This window comes from Kockiozyma suomiensis, assembly GCF_038497685.1.
Source record: "Kockiozyma suomiensis strain NRRL Y-17356 unplaced genomic scaffold V2V93scaffold_8, whole genome shotgun sequence".
NCBI classification, from domain to species: domain Eukaryota; kingdom Fungi; phylum Ascomycota; class Lipomycetes; order Lipomycetales; family Lipomycetaceae; genus Kockiozyma; species Kockiozyma suomiensis.
The window spans coordinates 673,301-693,549 of NW_027117671.1; the positions used below are offsets into that span (position 1 = coordinate 673,301).

Here is a 20,249-nt window from a genome sequence, read left to right on the forward strand (position 1 = left end):
AGCCGATACCGATCTGAATGAATATATTGAACTGGTGCTAGCCAGTCAGTAAGTAAATAAGCAATGATCCGAGAACCACGGTCGATAGCGACTCTTTCGAGTATCGCAAATGAGTATGACTTTGACACGGCTTTGCGTCTTCGATATTGGATTCGTTCAGCCAGCGCACTCGAGCGACAGGCTCGGGTTTACGATGCCGAGCAGGTGTATGATGAAGCGTATATCTTGTATTTGAGATATGCACAGCTGGTATTGAATAATCTGCATTCTCATCCTGAGGCAAAGAAGATTCCGGAGAAGACGCTTCTTTCAAAGATGACAAAGGTGCGAATTGATTTCATTCTCGTTTGATCTCGTTTTGATCCGAGGAATCACAGCTTCTGATAAGTCAAAGATTGTAAAAATACTGATTTGATTTTGGCATATAGAGTCTGGCGCCAATATTGGCTCGACTTCAAGAGCTTAAACCATTAATCGAGGAAGCAAACGATGAGTATGAGCGACGCCGTCATGAAATATCCACGCGCCGCAAAAAACTCGAGCAAGAACGGAAAAGACATGAAGACGAGCAACAGGTTGAGAACAGCGGTCCTGTAACTTTTGATTTGCGTGGGCTTGGTATGAATGACCGACCGGATTTTTTCGGTACACGAGAAGAGGAGGTAATTCCAGTAGCCGAGACAGAGACAAGACAATACCCCAGTCTGGCGCACATCACCACGAATACAGCAAGCACAATATCAACGGTAGCCGCCCCGAATACGTCTACAGCATCAATAGAGCACAAAGCCACAGCATATACAGAAGGTGGTGCTCCGCTACGGACAATATTTGTACCAGAAGAACTACGCAGCTCGTTTCTTGATCTTGCGCTGCCAAACACCCGAAAGAAGCTCGAGACTTGCGGGATTCTGTGTGGTGTTCTGAACCGGAATGCCTTTTTTGTGACTCATTTGCTCGTGCCGCAGCAGGAATCGACGTCAGATACATGCTCGACGACGGACGAGGAAGGGATGTTTGCTTTTTTGGACGAGAACGAGTTATTTACGCTGGGGTGGATACATACGCATCCTACACAGACGTGTTTTCTGTCGTCCGTGGATGTGCATACTCAGAATAGTTACCAGTTGATGCTGGCGGAAGCGATTGCAATTGTTTGTGCTCCAATGCACGAGCCGAGGTGAGTGGGACCGCTTTACATAAACTAGTGGAATGACATACGCTAATGTCAAGCAGCTGGAACATATTTAGGCTAACGGATCCACCGGGGATTAAGGCGATTACCGCGTGTCGCCAGTCGTCTACATTTCATCCGCATGAGGAAAAGGATCTGTACACGACGTGTAGGATGCCAGCCGGGCACGCGTCTGTGAGGAGCGGGCTGCCGTTCACCGTTGTTGATCTGCGCAAGTGAGCAGGCAGACAGGTTTATATTCTGATCTATCAGATTTTTTTTGAATTTCACCTGATCTTTCGCACGGTTGTCCCAGGCGAAGTGAAACGCGTAGAACTGAGCAGGCTGTCGGTAATGCTCTAAACCCTGCTAAATCTCTGCATCCGTATTTTGAATGGCATTGTATATGATATTGTATATCTTCATCAAGAATTGCCTATACAACCGTAATGCTGCTGCTGCTGCTGCCAGTTTCACTTCTCATTCCATTACTAAGCTCACTATAACTGCTACGTCAGCGTCTGCGCTCAAGGTTTCGGGTTCCTGAAGCTAACCATAATTAGCTAGACTGGGCCCTGGCGGTTTGAAGATATCTTGTCGCTTTATTCTCTTTCATCCTCTATTCTTTTCTCCGCCCCTTCTCCATTCTATTCCTGCTCTTCCTCATATTCATCTCCTTCATCATGAGGCCCTCGCTGTGGCTGCTGTTGCTGATTCTGCTTGCCGCTCCCGCCGCGTCAGAATCCTCCGTCATCACCGCGCCGGCATCGAGTTACTCGTCGCTGCCCACGCAGCTCATGGTCGATACCGCCTCAAGCTCCTTCTCAACAGTCGCTCCGTTCGTCTCAAAATCTGCCTCTCTAACTACATTGGCTCTTCCGACGGCTAGTGCGTCTGCTCAGACGAGCGTGCTGCCAGCTGTCTCTGTCTTGACGCAGGAGCCAGCTACAGTTGTAGCCTCGCCTTCCTCGACCTCTTCCTCTAAGGCTTCAGCATCCACAACTACATCGGCTCTCTCATCCACAAAGATATCTTCCTCTACCTCGACCAAGACTATTGTCATTGCCGTGGTCGTGTCCGTTGTCGGCACTTTCATCGTCCTTGCCTTAGTTCTCTTCCTCTTCCGTAAACACAGGCGAGGTGGCATTCAGACGCGCGCCACGCGTATTTCTTCGACTGTTTCATCTGACGATGTCGAGGCGAATGGTACTTTACATGCTGTGCGAAAAGAAAAAGAAAAGTTTGCTGTCGATGCGTCGCATTTGAAGCAAGCCGGTATGCGCAACAAGAGTCTTCCTCCTCCGCCGCTGCCTGCGAGTGCGCCGACTACACCGCTTTTTGGACGCTTCTCGAGACGATACGGCCGAGATGATGATTCTGATGGTGTGGGGCTTGCTCGCTGATGTGTTTTTGCTTGCTCTTTGTTTATTAGTTTGCTATTAGATGGCGGTACAAACGTTCTCTTTGCTTTATTTTTTATATATCTTATCTTTTTTTTGTTTTCATCCCCGGTGTTATGGTGTATTGCTTTATTACTACTAATGTACTCTTTTATCATCCTTATTAATTCACTCGCTCTTTAGAGTGCATATCTTTCATTCAACATTCCAGGCCACGAGTTGCGACCTCTCCGCTGTTTGTTCTCATGAGCCGCTTGTTGCCAAGCCGCGGCCTCATTTCTTTTAAGGCACTAATACCGAGAGAAGTAATCTCTTATGTAACAATTGATGAATTGTATAATTGTATAATTCTACTTTGCGTCTGGACATCAATGATGGAGTTTATTCAGTTAATATCTAGATTTACAGTGTTGTATGCAGAAATTAGGAGGGGACCCTATCATTGGAGTGCGCAAGAATGTTTTAAGTTGACAGATATGCGAGTTGCGGCAGGCTCAGGTAAACAGCAAGCTGATTTATGATTTAGATTGTATTAAGCTACTACAATACTTTATGAACAGCGTTCGACGACAATCACCTAAATAATCAAAATTAGAAACCTGATCAACCGGGGTAAATACACTACTATAGCTGCTATATCAGTAAAAAGGGCCGAGTCACCGGCCATCTCATCATAGCCAAGTATCTTATGGCGCAGTCGACCGTCGTGAGATATAAAATTTGTTCATCATCGTATAGCATAGCGTTATGTAGTATAGTGTAGTGTATTTCCCTTTGTCTTGAAATATTTGCTTACCTTAGAATCATTAGGAATCAGCATTTGATCTAGAATTTGGAGGGAAGAGCAGTTTATTTCGCATCACTATATCTTTGCATCGTGTCAGCAACAATTAACTACTTTATTATCTGGCAATCAGAGCATTGGTATCGTCAATGAAGACTCCGACATATGCTTGTCAATTTGTTTAAAAGTTCATCATTTCGCCAGTCTCAGAGAAGGAAGTGAGCAAAGTACATACCTAATCAAAAGAAAAATATGTATGAAGAAAATAGAGAATTCATTAAAGCAAAAAGTACAACAGCTAGACGGAGAAAAAAGGGAATGAGCTCGTGCTTTAGACATTTATACAATAGTACAGCAGCAATTAAACAATAAATCAGTCACGTAGGTTTTCTAGGCCTACTAAACGTGCATTTCGACTCATGGCTCGCCAATAAAGGCGTCAGTGCCCAGTGCAAAACTTCATCAGATTTTTTATATCGCGACCGCTACAGACAGTAATCAAGGGATATTTACCTACTGCGTATCAGACCAGATGTTAGTTCAACACTTTTGTGACATAATATAGAAACATGCAACATCAAAGAGCAGATAATTTGGATCAGAAGAGGTGCCAGAGTGTCTCGACATAATGATTCAGTCGGTAATTCCAACAAGTATCAGGTTCTTCATCAGATGACAATAATCTGCTCTAAGATGGTGCAAAAAAGCAAAGAGAACATACCCATTCACAATTTCAACATCTCTTTATAACAGAGACATAGTTGTTTATTTAAAACAAGATATACAGACTGTAAACAGAGTTAATACTATGAGCCAGTTAGTCGTACTCAGCAAGAGAGCGACGCAGGATTAATATTCAGGACGAAGCATTTCGGATCATGAGTAATCACAGACTCTAGTTATGACGTTGTTCAAGGCTCATCATTGTATCCACGCATCTCTTCACTTTTAAAACAGAGAAATGATAACATACCAGTATAATCCAGCGAACGCTCTCGAAAGAGTGATGATATGTGAAGAGAGGGAGAAGCAGGCAGGAAAAATTTGCGGCGGGTTATAGTCGAGTAGGGTTAGGAAATCTATTTAGGGTTACTCAGCTGACAATTTCAAAAGGGGCTTGTAGGGCAGTTCCAGAAGCTACGCTCACGTTATTCTCGTCGCCGACCGCTCCTGACCACTTAAGTGCCTGCTCTTCACCGTAAGTCGCCTGTCTTACTGATTTTCTATAATACTTTTGTGTAATATTTGCTCGAATACTCACTTCTTCAACTATAGATGAGCACACGTTTGCTGCTATCTTCCGCCGTCCGCCGGCTGCGGCCGCTCTCCGCCTCCCCGCTCATCACCTCCACCGCCCACTCCTTCTCCGTCCACAGACTGTTCTCGAAGCCTGTGCCATTCAGCGTCCGACAGATCTCGAGCAGAACTGCGCGAATACTCAATGCCAAGGAAGAGAAAGCAAATCTGCAAAAAAACAACCCAGATGTCCAGGCAGATCTTTACGCCGACTTCCTCGAGCATGGCTACCCGCAGTTTGTCATCGATCGCTACCAGAACCGCTCCATCGCTCGCAACAAGACCTGCGATGCTTACTATCTCGAAGCTCTTTCTCGTACCGGTCAAACTTCGCCTCTCAAAGCCGCGGCTACTTCTCCTGCCACAGCTTCCACTGGCGCCGGCGCCGCTGAGCCTGTCATGATGCCGCCTTCGTGGTCGCGAGCAGGCAACACTGGTAACAAGGGCGACCCTATTCATGTTGTTATTCAAGATGCAAAGGGATCACTTCTTTTTCGATACGTTCGTCTCGGCGTCACCTTTGGTTTCTCAACCTTCCTCGTCATCGTCATGATCTCCATTGTCTCCGAGTCTGCGTCGTTCCTCAAGGGACCACCTCAAGCAAATCGAGATACATCCGTCACACAGCCCACCGTACGCTTCTCCGACGTCCACGGTGTTGACGAAGCTAGAGCTGATCTTGAGGAAGTCGTTGATTTTCTTCGTGACCCATCCAAGTTCACCGGTCTTGGTGGTCGTCTCCCCAAGGGTGTCCTTCTTACCGGCCCACCGGGAACGGGAAAGACTTTGCTTGCGCGAGCAGTTGCTGGCGAAGCCGGTGTTCCTTTTTTCTTTATGAGTGGCTCTGAGTTTGACGAAATGTACGTTGGTGTCGGTGCTAAGCGTGTACGTGAACTCTTTGCTGCAGCGAAGGCGAAGGCGCCTAGTATTGTCTTTATCGATGAACTTGATGCTATTGGAGGAAAGAGGAACTCGCGTGATCAGGCTTATGTTAAGCAGACATTGAACCAGCTTCTCGTTGATCTTGATGGGTGAGCTCCGTTATTTTTTTTTTCTGCCGTGTTGTGCTGACATTATCTACAGATTTTCGCAAACTACGGGCGTTATCTTCATCGCCGCAACTAATTTTCCTGATCTACTTGACCCCGCTCTCACTCGGCCCGGTCGTTTTGACAAGATTGTAAATGTTGATCTTCCCGATGTGCGCGGCCGTATTGCCATCTTGCGTCACCACATGAAGAACGTCACCACCAGCAAATCCGTCGACGTCGACGCCATTGCTCGTGGCACTCCCGGTTTCTCTGGCGCCGATCTCCAGAACCTCGTCAACCAGGCAGCCATCTATGCTTCGCGACAAGATGCTGTCGCCGTCGACACTGCCCATTTTGAGTGGGCAAAGGATAAGATCTTGATGGGAGCCGAAAAGACGACGATGGTGCTCACTGAGGACTCGAAGCGCCTCACTGCGTATCATGAAGCGGGACATGCGCTTATGGCGATGTATACTCCCGGCGCTACCGCTCTTTACAAGGCTACGATTCTTCCGCGTGGCCGGGCGCTCGGTGTAACCTTCCAACTTCCTGAGATGGATAAGTACAGTCAGAGCAAGAAAGAGATTTTGGCGCAGATTGACGTCTGTATGGGGGGTAAGGCTGCAGAGGAGCTCATCAACGGTGTTGAGAATGTCACTTCGGGATGTTCGAGTGACTTGCGGCAGGCGACCAAAGTCGCACGCGCGATGGTTGCTAGCTACGGTATGTCGGAGAAAGTCGGACCGGTGGAGCTTTCTGAGGATTGGAACCAGTGGTCTGCGACGACGCGCGAGATTGCTGAATCTGAAATTCGCAATGTGTTGCAGACCTCGGAGGATCGTGCGCAAAAATTACTTCGTGACCGAAGCGTCGAACTCAAGCGTCTGGCTGAGGCTTTGATTGAATACGAAACTCTGGATCGGCAGGATATTGAGCGCGCTGTGAGGGGTGAGAAGCCCGAGAAGCCCTTGCCAACAAAGAAGACGAATGAGATTGTCGAGAAGCCGTCTTCGGCCGGCGGCTTGCTACCCGCGCCGGCACCGGTTGCTCGTGCTCGTAGTTAGCAATTTTCTGCCTGATTTTTTATTATAAGATTTCTGCGATTTGTCTTAATTGTCTGTTATAAGTTCTCTTGATCCGATTTCGGTTTTTTCATCTTTTTCAAAGAAGAAGTTGAAAAGGAAATAGGAAACTTGGCGTGTAATACTGGTGTTGATTCCCTTGTCTCATTGTCTCACTGTGTGCTTTTTGTCTGTTATTTAAAGCACATACTGCGGATTAGTTTAGCTTTTGTTTCTGTAAATACATAACCCGAATACTAGTTTTTTTTCCATAATTATAGCATATTATATACTCCTTATCCGTTTATGTGTTCAGTTAGTATGAATTTAATAAAAGATGAAGCTTTTATTCAATTTATTGCTATTTATCATTTAATCAAAGCAAATACCCTGCTAAGTATAGTGGATTCTCCAGCAGTTCAGAAATCAAGCCAAATTAGAGTTTCAAGGTTTTTAGGCTGAGTGATTGCTCTCTCATCATCAACCAAAAACCTATCTGGTAACCCTCACAGTAGCACCGCTCCAGTCCGCGCTTCGGGCTTTACACCGTTTCAGTTATTTAGTAATTGGCTTGCCGTTTATTTTTTATATTGAGTATATATAGCTTTGGATTTGTTTATTGTGATTCGCGATCAGTAACTGCAAACCCACCTAATTGGCTCTTGTTTTGATTTTTCTGATCTCGCACATTTTTCCGACGGCAGTCACCCATCAACAACAAAAAGCGCAATGTCTTCGGCCGTGGAAAGCGCTCAGATTGATGGATCCGAACATAGACGAATGACTGAAGCTCTTGATCGGAAAAATAAGGAACTCGCGACTCTTAATGGCGATTTTGAGAACCTGCAGTCTAGATTTCAGGAAACCCGCAAGGTTGTTGTTGAGCTTGAGAACAAATTGCAGCAGGCTGAGGCTGAGAAATTGAAATCTAAAGTATGATCTATACCATTTGGTTGACGACGGATAATCTAACGAAGGGTTATATAGTTTCGTGAACAAAATCTCTCGCAAGAAATCGAGCTGCTAAAAAACAATAACCAATGGCTTGACTCTGAGCTCTCAGCCAAGTCAACTGAATTCAGTTCCTTTCGTAAAGACAAATCAGCTCAGATCTCCCGATTGCAGACAGAACTCGACACAACCCATGCCGACCTCGCAAGTGTCACGAGCGCTAAAGAAGCGCTGACCTCGCGCGTCGAGGAGTTGAGTAGAAGTCTCGAAACCGCACTTGGCAAAATTAAGAGTCTGACTGACACAAACGCTGAAATGGAGGAGGGATTTCGCAAGGAGATGGCCAGTCAGCAGAGACTTGCCTCTCTTTGGGAACGTTCCACAAACGAAGCGAGACAGCGCGTCGTCGAGCTCGAAGAGGCAATCGAAAGCGAGCGCGCGCGCGAGGGTCAGATGGCCGCTAGTTGGCAGGCAATTGCCGAAAAGGAGACAGAGCGTGCGGATCAGATCGAGACCAAGCTTGCCGCCCTGGAAACCGAGCTCGAGAACCTGCATGCTGAACAGGAACTGTTACAGCAGCAGCAGCAGCAGCAGCAGCAACAACAAGAGTCGTCTGGTAACCCCGCAACGCCACTTCGTAGTGTAGCCGGCGAGACCATATCACCAGTTGCCATGTTTTCGCCCTCCGCGCATGCAATTGCACAGGTACAGAAGAGCGGGATTTCGCTTACACAGCTCTACACAGATTTCATGAAAGCGAAGCACCAGCTTGAGCATGAACGTCGACGCAACAAGTCTTTACAGCAAAATTTTGACGATCTCATTCAGGATCTTGAAGTGCGTGCGCCGATTATCCAGGCCGAGCGAGAAGAAGCTTTGAGGCTCAAGAGTGAAATAGCAGAAATGTCGACTTTGCTTGATGAAACTGAGCGTGAGAAGGAAGAGGCAGATGCTGAAGTAGAAGAATTGAGTGATAAGCTTGCTGATGAGCAACGTGAAGTTCATATTTATCGTCAACGTGAGTTTTAATTCTTCTGGCTGTATATGTAACTGCAAGGGCTAATTCATGAATTGCAGAGGTGCACGATCTTTCGCGACAGGTACAGCAGCTCGCTATTGAGTTGCAGTCTCACATTACAGGCGCTGGCCCGCTATCGCCAGCTGAAATGTCAGAATTACGCAAGCTGATCGAAGCTACATCGACGGCTAGCATCGGTGAATCCGATACCAGTGCACTTATCTCTGAACGTCTGGTTACATTTAAGAATATAGTTGAGTTGCAACAGCAGAATCAAAACTTACTTCGCGTGACGCGCGAACTAGGAAGCAAGCTCGAGCATGAGGAAGCAGAGACTCGTCGCCGTATGGAGAATTTGGAAGCCGCTGCTATTGATGAGAAGCAGAAGATCATTGACAATCTCGATGCTGAGCTTAAGCGCACGAAGACGAAGATGGATTCCTATCAGCGTGAGCGTGATATGTTTAGAGATATGATTTCTGGGAATGAGCAACAGCTGCAGCAGTCGTCGCAGCGATCAGTCGACATAAACTCGGTGCCAAAGACAACGTACGACGAAGCGGTGGCGAAGTACGATACTGCATCAGCAAAACTTGCTCAGGTTGAGACTGAGTATGCAGATCTTCAGTCGCAGTATAATGCCTACCGCACCGAAGCCGCTGCTGATCTCAAATCGATCAACGAGCAATTGACGCGCATTTCTGATGAACGATCAACGATGCAGCAGGAGATTGGCCGTGCGCATACACAGCTTGAGCTGTCTGCCGAGCGGTTAAAGATCATGACTGATAATTACGCAATGACCAAAAAGGAAAATGAGACTTTGCAGACTCGTATTGCTCAGGTGCAGGAAACTGCGACTCGGCAGGAGACCATCACCCAGCAGGTTGCGAACGAGATGACGGTGGTCAAGAGTTCACTTGAGACGCTTCGATCGCAGACGGCGAACTTGAAGGCAGAGAAGTCGTTGTTTGAGACCGTTAAACAGCGGCTTACTGCAGAGAATGAGTCACTGGCAGGTGAACGCACGAGGTTGACTGAAATGATCACTTATCTTCAGTCGATTGAGGCAGAGCGTGAGAAGTCTGATAACGAAGTGCGCTCGCGCCTGATTGCGCAAGTTGAAAGTCTTGAGTCTGAGCTGGTGCAAACGAAGAACAAGCTTGAGGATGAGACTGCCAATGTGCGAAATATTACTACGCGACGCGAATTTGAGGTCAAGGAAGTCACAGATAAGTTGGAGAAGCAAGCTAAGGAGTTTTCCGACAAGATTGAGAGTATCTCGCAAGAGCTTGTTACGACTAAAGAGCTTCTTGCGCAGTCCAAGAAATACGAAAACGAACTATCGGTTAAGATCAAAGAGCTTACGACTTCTCTCGCAGCGGCGGAAGAGAAAGCTAAGCTGTTCCAGCGACAGATTGAGGACGACAGTTTCAGTGTTACGCGCTCGCTCGAGACTGAAATTGTCCAACTTAAGGCGTCGCTTGATTCTGCGCGTGCCGAGCTCGAGACTACGAAGGATACGGTCGAGCATTTGACTGGTATTGCCAAGGCCGCCGAGGACGCACTTGAGTCAATGAACGCGACGCATGACCAATACAAGACTACAGTCGAGGAGCAGCTTACCAGCAAGTCCGCCTCGATTGAGTCTCTCAAGTCAGAAGTTCAGCGGCTATCGACGCAGCTCGCTGAGGCTAATTCTGATCTTTCAAAAGCGCAGGATGCAAGCGTTCAAAGCTCTCGCGAACACGACGCGGCAATTGCGGATCTCAAGCAGCAGCTTGAGCAGACCAAGACGGCCGAGTCGCGTCTCCATGCCTCTATTCGTGCGTTACAAAACGATATCAGACGCCAAGCTAATATTACAAAGGAGTCACAGAGCAATTACGAGGCCGAACTCGTCAAGCATGCGGCAGCTGCACAGGAGGCACAGCGGTTGCGTACTAGTATTAAAGAGAATGCTGAGCTTGTTAATTCGATGCGTCAAAAGGCAGAGCGTGCGACAAGTGAGTTGGAGAGTAACCAGAGCAGCTGGGAGGCTCAACGAGTTACCTACGAGAGTGAAATTGAGGAACTTAAGAAGAGGTAAGACTAACATTAATCTTCTGCGGATATACTTTGAGCTTGTCTAACAATATTTAATAATTTTATTAGATGTGAAAATTTGGTAGAGCAGAACAAGTTGCTGCTCAACCGGTTCGAATCGCTCAGTGCGCAGGTGTCGCGAGTTCAGAAGCAGCGAGCACCTGGTACTCCGGTTCGCGGTACTCCTAACCGTGCGACCACGTCTCCAGCTCTTGTATCAGTGCCAGACACGCCAACTCCTGCTGTGGGTGCAGGCAGCACCCAAGAAACTGATGTTGATGACGGTTCGGGAGTGCAGCAAGCCGCAGGTTTGGTTGACGATGCGGCCGAGGATATGCGAGAGATAATCAAGTTCCTTCGCAACGAGAAAGAACTTGTTGACGCACAGCTCGAGAGCAAGATACAAGAATCGCGCCGATTACAGCAAAAACTTGATCATACGACTGCCGAACTTGACGACGTGCGCGTGCAGCTCGCCGCTGAGCGCGAAATGTCTGTGAATGCGCCCAAACAGGCGGCTGAATATGACGAATTGCTCAAGAAAGTTAATGATATTAATATCCTACGCGAGAGTAATTCTACTCTACGTGAAGAGTCTAAAAGGATTTCTGCGAAGGCCAAGGGATTGGAAGAGACGATTGAGAGTCTCAAAGCAAAGATCCAGCCTTTGGAAGATAAGCTGGCGAATACATCAGCTGAAGTTGAGGCTAAGCAGGCGAGAATCAAGATTTTGGAAGAGGATAACGAGAGATGGAAGAATCGGACACAGCAGATTTTGCATAAATACGAGGTGAGTATTCTTTCAAAAAAATTAAAAAGCATAAGTCTGGGAAATAGTCTAATATTGTATCTTTTAGCGTGCTGATCCGGTTGAGTTGCAAAACTTGAAGGAGGAAGTTGAGAAAGTGAAGTCTGAAATCAAGACGGTGACGGCGGAGCGTGACGCGCTCAAGATCGAAGCACAGAATGTGACCAGACAGAAAGATGAGGCACTCGCCCAGCTTCAGACTGAGCTTTCAAAAGCTGTCTCTGAAAAGGAAGAATACATCAAAAGTAAAGAGGAAGAAATGACTAAAATTAAGTCCGATTTGGAGGCCGCTAACAAGGCCGTTGAGACGGAGAAGGCTGCTGTAAGAGTTTTTCCTTTTGTGAGAATGTTTTATAATTTCAAGACGAGATTTGTCTAACCAAGGATATGAATATAGGTTGAACAGCAAGTTGGCAAATTTGACCGTCTTCGTACGGAATTTAATAAGCGACTAAAGGCATTGCGCGACGATCGCAGAGCCGAAGTTGAGAAGTTCCAGACGACGGAAGCCGAGAAGAATAAAGAGATTGAAGAGCTGAAAAAGAGTAGCGAGGAATACACAGTGCGGATCAGCACTCTAGAACAAGAGGCAGCAAAGATTAAGAGTGCGATCGAGGTTAAGGAGAAGCAACTTGAAGTGGCTAGATTACAAGGTCCACCTCAGGCAGTATCGCAGGTTCCTTCCTTGGCCGCGACGCCTACGATGTCTACGACTGGTACACCTGCGGATACTTCTGCTGTGAGTGCTGCACCAGCCGAAGTAGAGGCGAAGACAGCAGATCTGGAGAAGAGGATTGCAGAATTGACGACTCAACTTGCGACTGCAGAGGAGAAAGTGCAGACCCTGACGGCTGAGAATGCCGCACTTGGCGACGAACTTGCCAAGGTGAAGAAAGAACTTGAAAATGCAAAGGCTGAGACAGAGGCGGCAAAGGCGACGGCAGCGGCAGCAACAGCTGCAGCAGCAAATGCGTCTTCGAGTGCCGGTGAAGGCTCCAGCGATGGTAATAAAGCGGCCAAGTACGAAGCTCTAAAAGCCGAGCTGGAGGCGAAGCACAAAGCTGAGCTCGAAGCAGCGCTGGGAGCCAAAGTGAAGGAACTTGAGGCGCAAAGGAGCGAAGCGGTTAAGGCTACGAGAGCGGCTGCCGAGAAAGAAGCCGGGATGCGGAATATGTTGCTACAGCGCAAGGCGGAGAAGGCAGAGGCGGATAAGGCGGCGGCACAGCAGGAGCTCGAGAGGATCAAGGGTCAGCACCTGGCACCATCTCGGGCACAACAGCAGCAGCGCAATATGTCACCTCAGGCTGCTGCGTTTGTTCCTTCGACATCGCGGCCAAATACGCCAACTCAAGTGAGTACTGCCGCTACGACGACGACGGCTGCGGCCACACCAGAGACTGCGGCTCAGCAGTCGCAGGTATCTAAAACTCTGCATATTCAGGGGGCAGCACCAGCGCATCAACAGCCAGGGGGCGCACGACAACTCCCGAGACCGGCGATTCACTCGATTGCGGGTAGCGCTCCACAGCCCGGTACTGCGCCTACGAGTGCCGAGCAGACAGCCGTAAATGTTCCTACAGGGCCGGTAGCTAATGTGGGTGCACAGCCGCGGGTAGCAGCTAGGCAGTCGCAGCTACCTACGCTGCAGCGGCCGGGAGTACAGCATGTGAGACCGGGAGGACCGCTCAACCAAGTGATGCAGCATCTGCAGCCGGGAGCAGTTCGACGAGGGCCACAGTTGATGCGGCCGGGCGGTGCGGGAGAATCTGCAGCACCAGCAGCACAGGCACAGCAGCCGCAGCAAAAGGTAGTGACAAATACAAGCGCTACGGGAGGTTCAAGTAGTGACGAGGCTAGCGCGCAGGGCACTAAGCGGGTACGTGAGGATGAAGGAGCAGGATCAGCGCCAGGGACGCCTGGAGAGAGCGGAGAGACACAGAAGCGGCGACGAGAGGAGACGCAATAGCTTTTTAAGTGTATGAGAAATTTAATTGTCGAGTGGTAATGAACAGATATGAGAACTGCTAATTGATAGCCGTAGTAATTATTATTCGATTGGTACTGTAACAGGCAAGCACGCAGCAGATACATCACGTGATCTAACCCCGCACTGTTGCTGTCAAAACGCGTGGCAGATCGACGGCGATCTCGAGTGATGGGCGTTGCGGACAACAAATAAGTCAATGAGCAGATGGATTGCAATCGGAGATTAGAGGACAGAACGAAGATGAGGAAACTGTACCGGATGATGCGTCTTGTCGAGAACCACGAGCAGGCGAGGAATTAGAGAAATAAAGAGAAACAAGAGAAACAAGAGCAACAAGCAGTGAAGAAGCACACAAAAGCGGACTAGGATAAGAAGACAGGTCATCGGAAGAGGCGGACACTCTGATCGGAAGGCGTGGACATATACCGTGCCTTTTTGAGCACAGTCTTCGCAGTCATTCTAACCCCGCTCATATCATAGCAGACGTGTATAAATACCGTCCTAATGTCTCGACGAATGCTAATCTTCGCGACGAATACTAATCTTCAAACATCATCATGACTATCGCAGAAACCTCACAGCAAAAGCCTCAGAACTGGGTCCCCATCCTCGAGCAGCCTCTCTTTGCAGCGCGCAAGCTAAAGATTGTATGCGCAGGTGCAGGCTATTCCGGACTCATGCTCGCTCACAAGATCCAGCACGCGCTCAAGTGCGAAGATGAGATCGAGCTCGTGATTCATGAAAAGAATGACAAAGTCGGCGGAACGTGGTACGAAAACAAGTACGCTGGAGCCGCCTGCGACGTGCCCGCTCATATCTATACCTTCATGTTCGAGCCTAACCCGGACTGGTCGAGCTTCTACGTCGGCGCAAAGGAGATCCTCGGCTACATCACGCGCACGACTAATAAATATAATCTTGACAAGCATGTGCAATTTGAAAGCCGAATCACAAAGGTTGCCTGGGACGACGACGCAGGCAAGTGGGACATCACGACATCGAAGAAAGATGGCAGCCAATCCGTCGAACAGGCGGACATCTTTGTCGATGGGTCCGGTCTCCTCAATAAGTGGAACTATCCCGATATCAAAGGTCTTTCCGATTTCAAGGGCCATCTCGTGCACACCGTGTCATGGGACGAGAACCATTCTTATGCCGGCGAGCGAGTGGCTGTCATAGGCAACGGATCCTCTGCTATTCAGATCGTGCCGCAAATTGCAAAGGAGGCTAGCTATCTGGTAAATCTTTTGCGCAATCCTACCTGGATCAGCTCAGGTTACGCAGCGCATCTGACCAAGACCGGCGAGAACTTCCAGTGTAGGTGCCTTATACCCTGATTATTATCTTTTCTTTTCCATCTGGTTTTTTTTTCCAGCTAACATCGGTATACAGATACGGAGGAAGAAAAAGAAAGGTTTCGAAATGACCCCGAATACTTTCACGAATACCGCCACCGCATAGAGCACGAGTTCAACAACTTTTTTTACGCTCTGATTAATGGCACGCCGCAACAACTGGCCGCTCCAGAAGCATTTACCGAAATCATGAGGAAGCGCCTCAATTATGACGAAGAACTGTGCAGCAAATTGATCCCGGATTGGAAAGTGGGTTGTCGCCGACTTACACCGGGAGACGGATACCTCGAGGCACTGACTGAGCCGCACGTTGACGTGGAATTTACGGGGATCGACCACATCACTGCAGATGGACTCGTACTTAAGGACGGCCGCGAAATCAAGCTCGATTCGATAATTTGCGCAACTGGGTTTGATGTCTCGTACAAACCCAAATGGGCGCACTCTGGTCGCAACGGCGCAAATCTAGACAAACTCTGGGCCGACCATCCTGAGGCATACCTGAGTACTTGCGCACCAGAGATGCCAAATTATTTCATCGTAAACGGGCCTAACTGTCCGATTGGTCACGGTTCGCTACTATCGGTTATGAAGTGGACGATTGATTATATCTTAGATTGGGCGCACAAGATTGCACGCGAAGATATCAAGTCAGTGACAGTAAACCAGCGCGCATTGAAAGACTATAACGAATACACACAGGAGTTTTTAAAGCGAACAGTGTGGACGAGCGGTTGCGTGTCGTGGTATAAGAGGAACGGGCGAGTGACAAGCATGTATGCGGGCAGCATACTGCATTACAAAGACCTGCTTGCGACTATTCGAGGAGAGGACTTCAACATCGAGTATCGCAGCAGCAACTCGTTCAGGTTTATGGGTAACGGGCTTACACAGATCGAGGTGGACGGAGGCGACCTGGCGAGTTATGTGTAGAGGACAACTTTTGTCGACAATGTATTGTATCGAGTATCTATGCACGTGACTATAAACTTAAATAATTACATAAGTCATAGCCCGGGAACGCCCGCACGAGAACGGGCAGGCAGCCGAGCTCGGGCATGTTTCCGATGGGCGGCCGGCAGGACTCTAGGGTGGGATACGATAAGGTCGCGGAGGGATTGGCAAGTATATAACGAGCAAAGAGAATATAAGCAAGTGAATTCAGCGCAATAGAATCTGAATAATCGCTATTCAGCGTAAAATAGTATAGATTTTCTCCAGACTCTGCGTTGTCCGTATTTGTGAAAGGTGGGTGACATAAGCAGGGCTGCTTCCGTCTGCGCGACCCCACCTCGCCTTATAAACTCATCCCACCCTCAACCCTCATTTCTGCTTCTCTCTTCTCCACCATCATCCTCTCTTCTCCACCACTTCCCTTCACCTCGTTCTTTCCACAATGTCCAACGGATTCGCTACCTCCGGCCCCGATGGCGGCGACGCTATTAACGAAATCAAGACCGACATCGTCACTCTCACCCGCTTCATCCTTGATGAGCAGTCTCGCGTACAGACTGAAACCACTGGTGACTTCACCCTCCTCCTCAATTCGCTCCAGTTTGCCTTCAAATTCATCTCGCACAACATCCGTCGTGCAACCCTTGTCAACCTCATCGGCCTCGCCGGCGCTACTAACTCGACCGGTGATGACCAGAAGAAGCTGGACGTCATCGGCGACGAGATCTTTATCAACGCCATGCGTGCCTCTGGCAAAGTCAAGGTTCTTGTCTCTGAGGAGCAGGATGAAATTATCGTCTTTGACGGTGATGGAAAGTACTGCGTAGTCTGCGATCCTATTGATGGCTCTTCCAACCTTGATGCCGGTGTCTCCGTCGGCACTATCTTTGGCGTCTACAAGATCCAGCCCGGTTCCTCCGGCACTGTCGCCGATGTCCTCCGTCCCGGTACTGAGATGGTCGCTGCCGGATACACAATGTACGGTGCGTCTGCTAACTTGGTTCTCACCACCGGCAACGGAGTCAATGGCTTCACTCTCGACTCAGCTCTCGGCGAGTTCATCCTCACTCACCCCGACATGAAGATCCCCAAGAAGCGCGCAATCTACTCGGCGAACGAGGGTAACACCGTTTTCTGGGACAAACCCACTCAAGAGTACTTTCATTCTCTCAAATATCCCGCTGAGGGTTCAAAGCCCTACTCGGCCCGCTACATCGGTTCTATGGTCGCCGACATGCATCGTACTCTCCTTTACGGCGGCATCTTCGCCTACCCGGCTGACTCCAAGAGTAAGAACGGCAAGCTCAGAATCCTCTATGAGTGCTTCCCCATGGCTTTCCTCGTTGAGCAGGCCGGCGGTCTCGCTACCGATGGACGCAAGCGTATCCTCGATATGGTGCCCGAGCACATCCACTCGCGCAGTGGAATCTTCCTTGGCTCCGAGCTCGAGGTTCAAAAGGTCATTGACTCCTACAAAAAGCATGATGCTTAATTGATTTTTCGCCGTTCACTTTTTTGCTCCCCGCCTGTCTTTTCTTTTGGTTGCATAATTTTCCTTCTTTTTTGTTTATTTTTCTCACCTTGCATCAATCGAACTTGTCCTGCAGATAGTCTGCTATCTTTTGAGGAATAGTGTCTCTTTTTATATGTATTAAGTACTGCTCTCTTTGTATAATTGGCTCGGTTGGTCCCAGTGATTTGTCTTTATATTTTTTTTTTAGTAGTCTTTGTTTTGGTACTGTTATACTGTGATTACGGATGGCGCTGTATGGCAATCCATTGAACTGCCTCACTTAGTTGAAGAACATTTCAAAAAATATATGACTTGACATCCAATTAATAGTAGGAATATAAACCCTTTCTCACCCCATTCTAAGAATCCATATGCTCCGGCCGGCCGACCGACCGTTCCCAATTGCCCTCTTTCCCCGCATTATGCCCATCAGCCGCTCAACACAAGACCCATTATCAATGCAAAAGTGTAAGCTATTTGGGTTGGGGTTTTATGATAGTGGGGGTATTGCGCGTCTCGGGCGAATGGCGTGAAGACGCGTCGCGTTCTGTATTGTTTCCTTTGACTGCATGATCAATAGCGATGGTGAAGAAAGCAGCAAAAGAGAGCAGCTCGAAACAAAAGAATGTGGAAGACGGGGAGGAAGAGTTACTTGAGGAACTTGAGCAAGCAGAGATTGATCTATATCAAGTTCTTGGGCTAGCAAAGACGGCCACGGCGGCCGAGATCAAGAAGGCATATCGCAAGCTGGCACTTGTGCATCATCCTGATAAGAACAATCAACAAGATGATAATAAAGATGCTCTTAGGAATTTTCAGGAATTGGTATATGCTTACGGAGTTCTTTCTGATGAAACTAAGAGGAAACGGTACGATGAGACTGGAAGAGTTGAAGGGGACGAAGGGTTTGGCGAGGAAGGGTATGGATGGAAGGAGTTTTATGATGATATGTATGGTAAAGCCGTTACAAAGGAAATGATTGAGGACGATAAAATAGAGTATCAAGGTACGCATTTTTCCAGATAGTTATATATATATAGACGCAAACTAACGAATTACTTTAGGATCCGAGCAAGAGAAAGAGGATATTCTGAGATACTATACCGAGTCTAAAGGTAACCTTGATTATGTTTTCGAAAACGTAATCCACTCCAACCTGCTTGAAGACGAAACTCGTTTCAGACAGATAATCGACGAAGCTATAGGTTCAAAAATAGTCAAACCTTTCAAATCATATACATCAGAGACCTCTTCTTCAAAATCTAAACGACGGAAGAATGCTAAAAAGGAGGAACTCGAAGCGTCGGAAATGGCCAAAGAAATACTAGGAAAAGACCATAATAAAGTTAAGGATGAGGACGATTTAGCTGCTCTGATTAGAAAACGAAATCAAGATCGAATGGGTTCATTTCTCGATGATCTGGAAAGCAAATATGCAGCGCCAAAAAAGAAAAAGACGAAGGACGCTCAAGATGTTGATGAAAATGAATTTCTTGCAACGCAGAGTAAACTTGAGAGAAAAAAAAAGAAATGAATATACCTAAATCGTTTATAACTTCACAATGTATGCAATTGCGTAAACAAACTGTATATAATCAATATATAAATATACTTTTATTGAAAGCAAATTAACGCTTTGTTTTGAGAAGTAATCTATTTTACGTAAATCCGGCCCATTTCCTAATCATTAACCCATTACAATAACCCAACTCACAAACAAAAGGAACCAAAAATTGAAGATTTAATGAAATCAATATAAACCAATTGCAGAAAAAAAGTTAAAAATGATTTCAAAATCAAGGCTCACCAGGTTTCTTATAATTACAAGCCACTATTTTGATCTTCTCACCAACTACTTGCTCATTTCCTTCCATTTTGAAATGAACATCTTTGATTATAAACGTCCATACATCGTCACAAAACCGGTAAATATCAAGATGTCCTTTAAATGATAATCTAGTCGCTTTGGCTTGGTCAGAAAGAATATCTGTGATACATCGATCAAACTATATATGAGTCTCATTAGAATTGCATCGATATACACATCATCGAATAGAATATAGGTATATACAGTAGACAAAATCTTCATCGCAAGCTGCGGCTGGATCTTTGAATCTCTTTGATAAATTCAACGTTAATAATAGGTAGAATAATCAAACCATGTTATAATCAAGCCCTGATTGGTGGCAACGATCAATACATACTTGATCAACTCATCCAAAGCATCAGTTAACGCAACTCCAATGCTAATCACAATCGTCGTTAATACATTATAAAGAGTACAATCAAGAGAACTACTCCCGAATCTCAAATAAAAAGAACTAATCGTACCTGCTTCGCCGGTATAGCTCATAATATGCGTTCCCACTCATTTCCCAATCTCCCCGATCAAACCTTCAAGAAATTTCCTTGCAAAAAGTTTCTAGCAAATTTCTTTTTACGTTTGATCAGACTTGGGAGTATCGCAAAATAATCGGAACTAAGGCTGCAAAGTTGCCGATTGATTACTTATTGGTGATTACAAATCGCCGAGACAGGTTGGTTGGTAGGATATATATCTTCAAGAAGTTATGACTTCAGTCTCTCCCTCTATGTTATACCCTAACCTGGATCCACACGGCCTCTTCAAAGCACCATGCAACTTGCTACATAAACACACCAGCAAGACGTCTATTTCCAAAAGAATAATTTAAATAAGTAGTGTCCCTATAAGCCTAGTAGGGAAGCTCTTTATACTCTGTTCATTACGCAAGTAATGCGATCTTAGAGAACAATATATAGAAGTGTGCACTATTTATTCGAATAGTTTCAACTTTACGGTATAATAGCATA

At 47.1% G+C, this 20,249-nt stretch overlaps 8 protein-coding genes across 8 annotated transcripts; 7 read left to right on the top strand and 1 right to left on the bottom strand.

Moving 5' to 3' along the window:
• Positions 1-63: 63 nt before the first annotated feature.
• V2V93DRAFT_380832 (uncharacterized protein) lies at positions 64-1,414 on the top strand (the record flags this gene model as incomplete). Its single annotated transcript, XM_066912077.1, has 3 exons — positions 64-324; positions 429-1,180; positions 1,237-1,414. The coding sequence occupies 3 exons, from the start codon at positions 64-66 to the stop codon at positions 1,412-1,414; spliced, it is 1,191 nt and encodes a 396-aa protein (XP_066765450.1).
• Positions 1,415-1,899: 485 nt separating this feature from the next.
• V2V93DRAFT_371158 (uncharacterized protein) lies at positions 1,900-2,630 on the top strand. Its single transcript, XM_066910437.1, has one exon. It carries the CDS (start codon positions 1,972-1,974, stop codon positions 2,575-2,577), a length of 606 nt encoding a protein of 201 aa, XP_066765451.1. The 5' UTR covers positions 1,900-1,971; the 3' UTR covers positions 2,578-2,630.
• A 1,890-nt stretch (positions 2,631-4,520) lies between these two features.
• On the top strand, positions 4,521-7,021 carry V2V93DRAFT_371160 (peptidase family M41-domain-containing protein). The gene is made up of 3 exons (XM_066910438.1): positions 4,521-4,556; positions 4,634-5,685; positions 5,738-7,021. Exons 2-3 carry the CDS (start codon positions 4,634-4,636, stop codon positions 6,747-6,749), a joined length of 2,064 nt encoding a protein of 687 aa, XP_066765452.1. The 5' UTR covers positions 4,521-4,556; the 3' UTR covers positions 6,750-7,021.
• Positions 7,022-8,333: 1,312 nt separating this feature from the next.
• On the top strand, positions 8,334-13,636 carry V2V93DRAFT_371162 (uncharacterized protein). Its single transcript, XM_066910439.1, has 5 exons — positions 8,334-8,715; positions 8,775-10,800; positions 10,870-11,590; positions 11,658-11,930; positions 12,006-13,636. The coding sequence occupies exons 1-5, from the start codon at positions 8,370-8,372 to the stop codon at positions 13,572-13,574; spliced, it is 4,935 nt and encodes a 1,644-aa protein (XP_066765453.1). The 5' UTR covers positions 8,334-8,369; the 3' UTR covers positions 13,575-13,636.
• A 227-nt stretch (positions 13,637-13,863) lies between these two features.
• V2V93DRAFT_269655 (uncharacterized protein) lies at positions 13,864-16,135 on the top strand. Its single transcript, XM_066907165.1, has 2 exons — positions 13,864-14,912; positions 14,988-16,135. Exons 1-2 carry the CDS (start codon positions 14,153-14,155, stop codon positions 15,881-15,883), a joined length of 1,656 nt encoding a protein of 551 aa, XP_066765454.1. The 5' UTR covers positions 13,864-14,152; the 3' UTR covers positions 15,884-16,135.
• A 157-nt stretch (positions 16,136-16,292) lies between these two features.
• V2V93DRAFT_371168 (fructose-1,6-bisphosphatase class 1/Sedoheputulose-1,7-bisphosphatase) lies at positions 16,293-17,740 on the top strand. The gene has a single exon (XM_066910440.1). The coding sequence runs from the start codon at positions 16,347-16,349 to the stop codon at positions 17,394-17,396; it is 1,050 nt and encodes a 349-aa protein (XP_066765455.1). The 5' UTR covers positions 16,293-16,346; the 3' UTR covers positions 17,397-17,740.
• Positions 17,741-17,801: 61 nt separating this feature from the next.
• Positions 17,802-19,042, top strand: V2V93DRAFT_371170 (DnaJ domain-containing protein). Its single transcript, XM_066910441.1, has 2 exons — positions 17,802-18,423; positions 18,482-19,042. Exons 1-2 carry the CDS (start codon positions 18,000-18,002, stop codon positions 18,949-18,951), a joined length of 894 nt encoding a protein of 297 aa, XP_066765456.1. The 5' UTR covers positions 17,802-17,999; the 3' UTR covers positions 18,952-19,042.
• V2V93DRAFT_371172 (transcription initiation factor IIA, gamma subunit, helical domain-containing protein) lies at positions 18,965-19,970 on the bottom strand. The gene is made up of 4 exons (XM_066910442.1): positions 19,749-19,970; positions 19,622-19,663; positions 19,489-19,534; positions 18,965-19,423 (listed from the first exon to the last, which is right to left on the bottom strand). Exons 1-4 carry the CDS (start codon positions 19,787-19,789, stop codon positions 19,214-19,216), a joined length of 339 nt encoding a protein of 112 aa, XP_066765457.1. The 5' UTR covers positions 19,790-19,970; the 3' UTR covers positions 18,965-19,213.
• Positions 19,971-20,249: the final 279 nt, after the last annotated feature.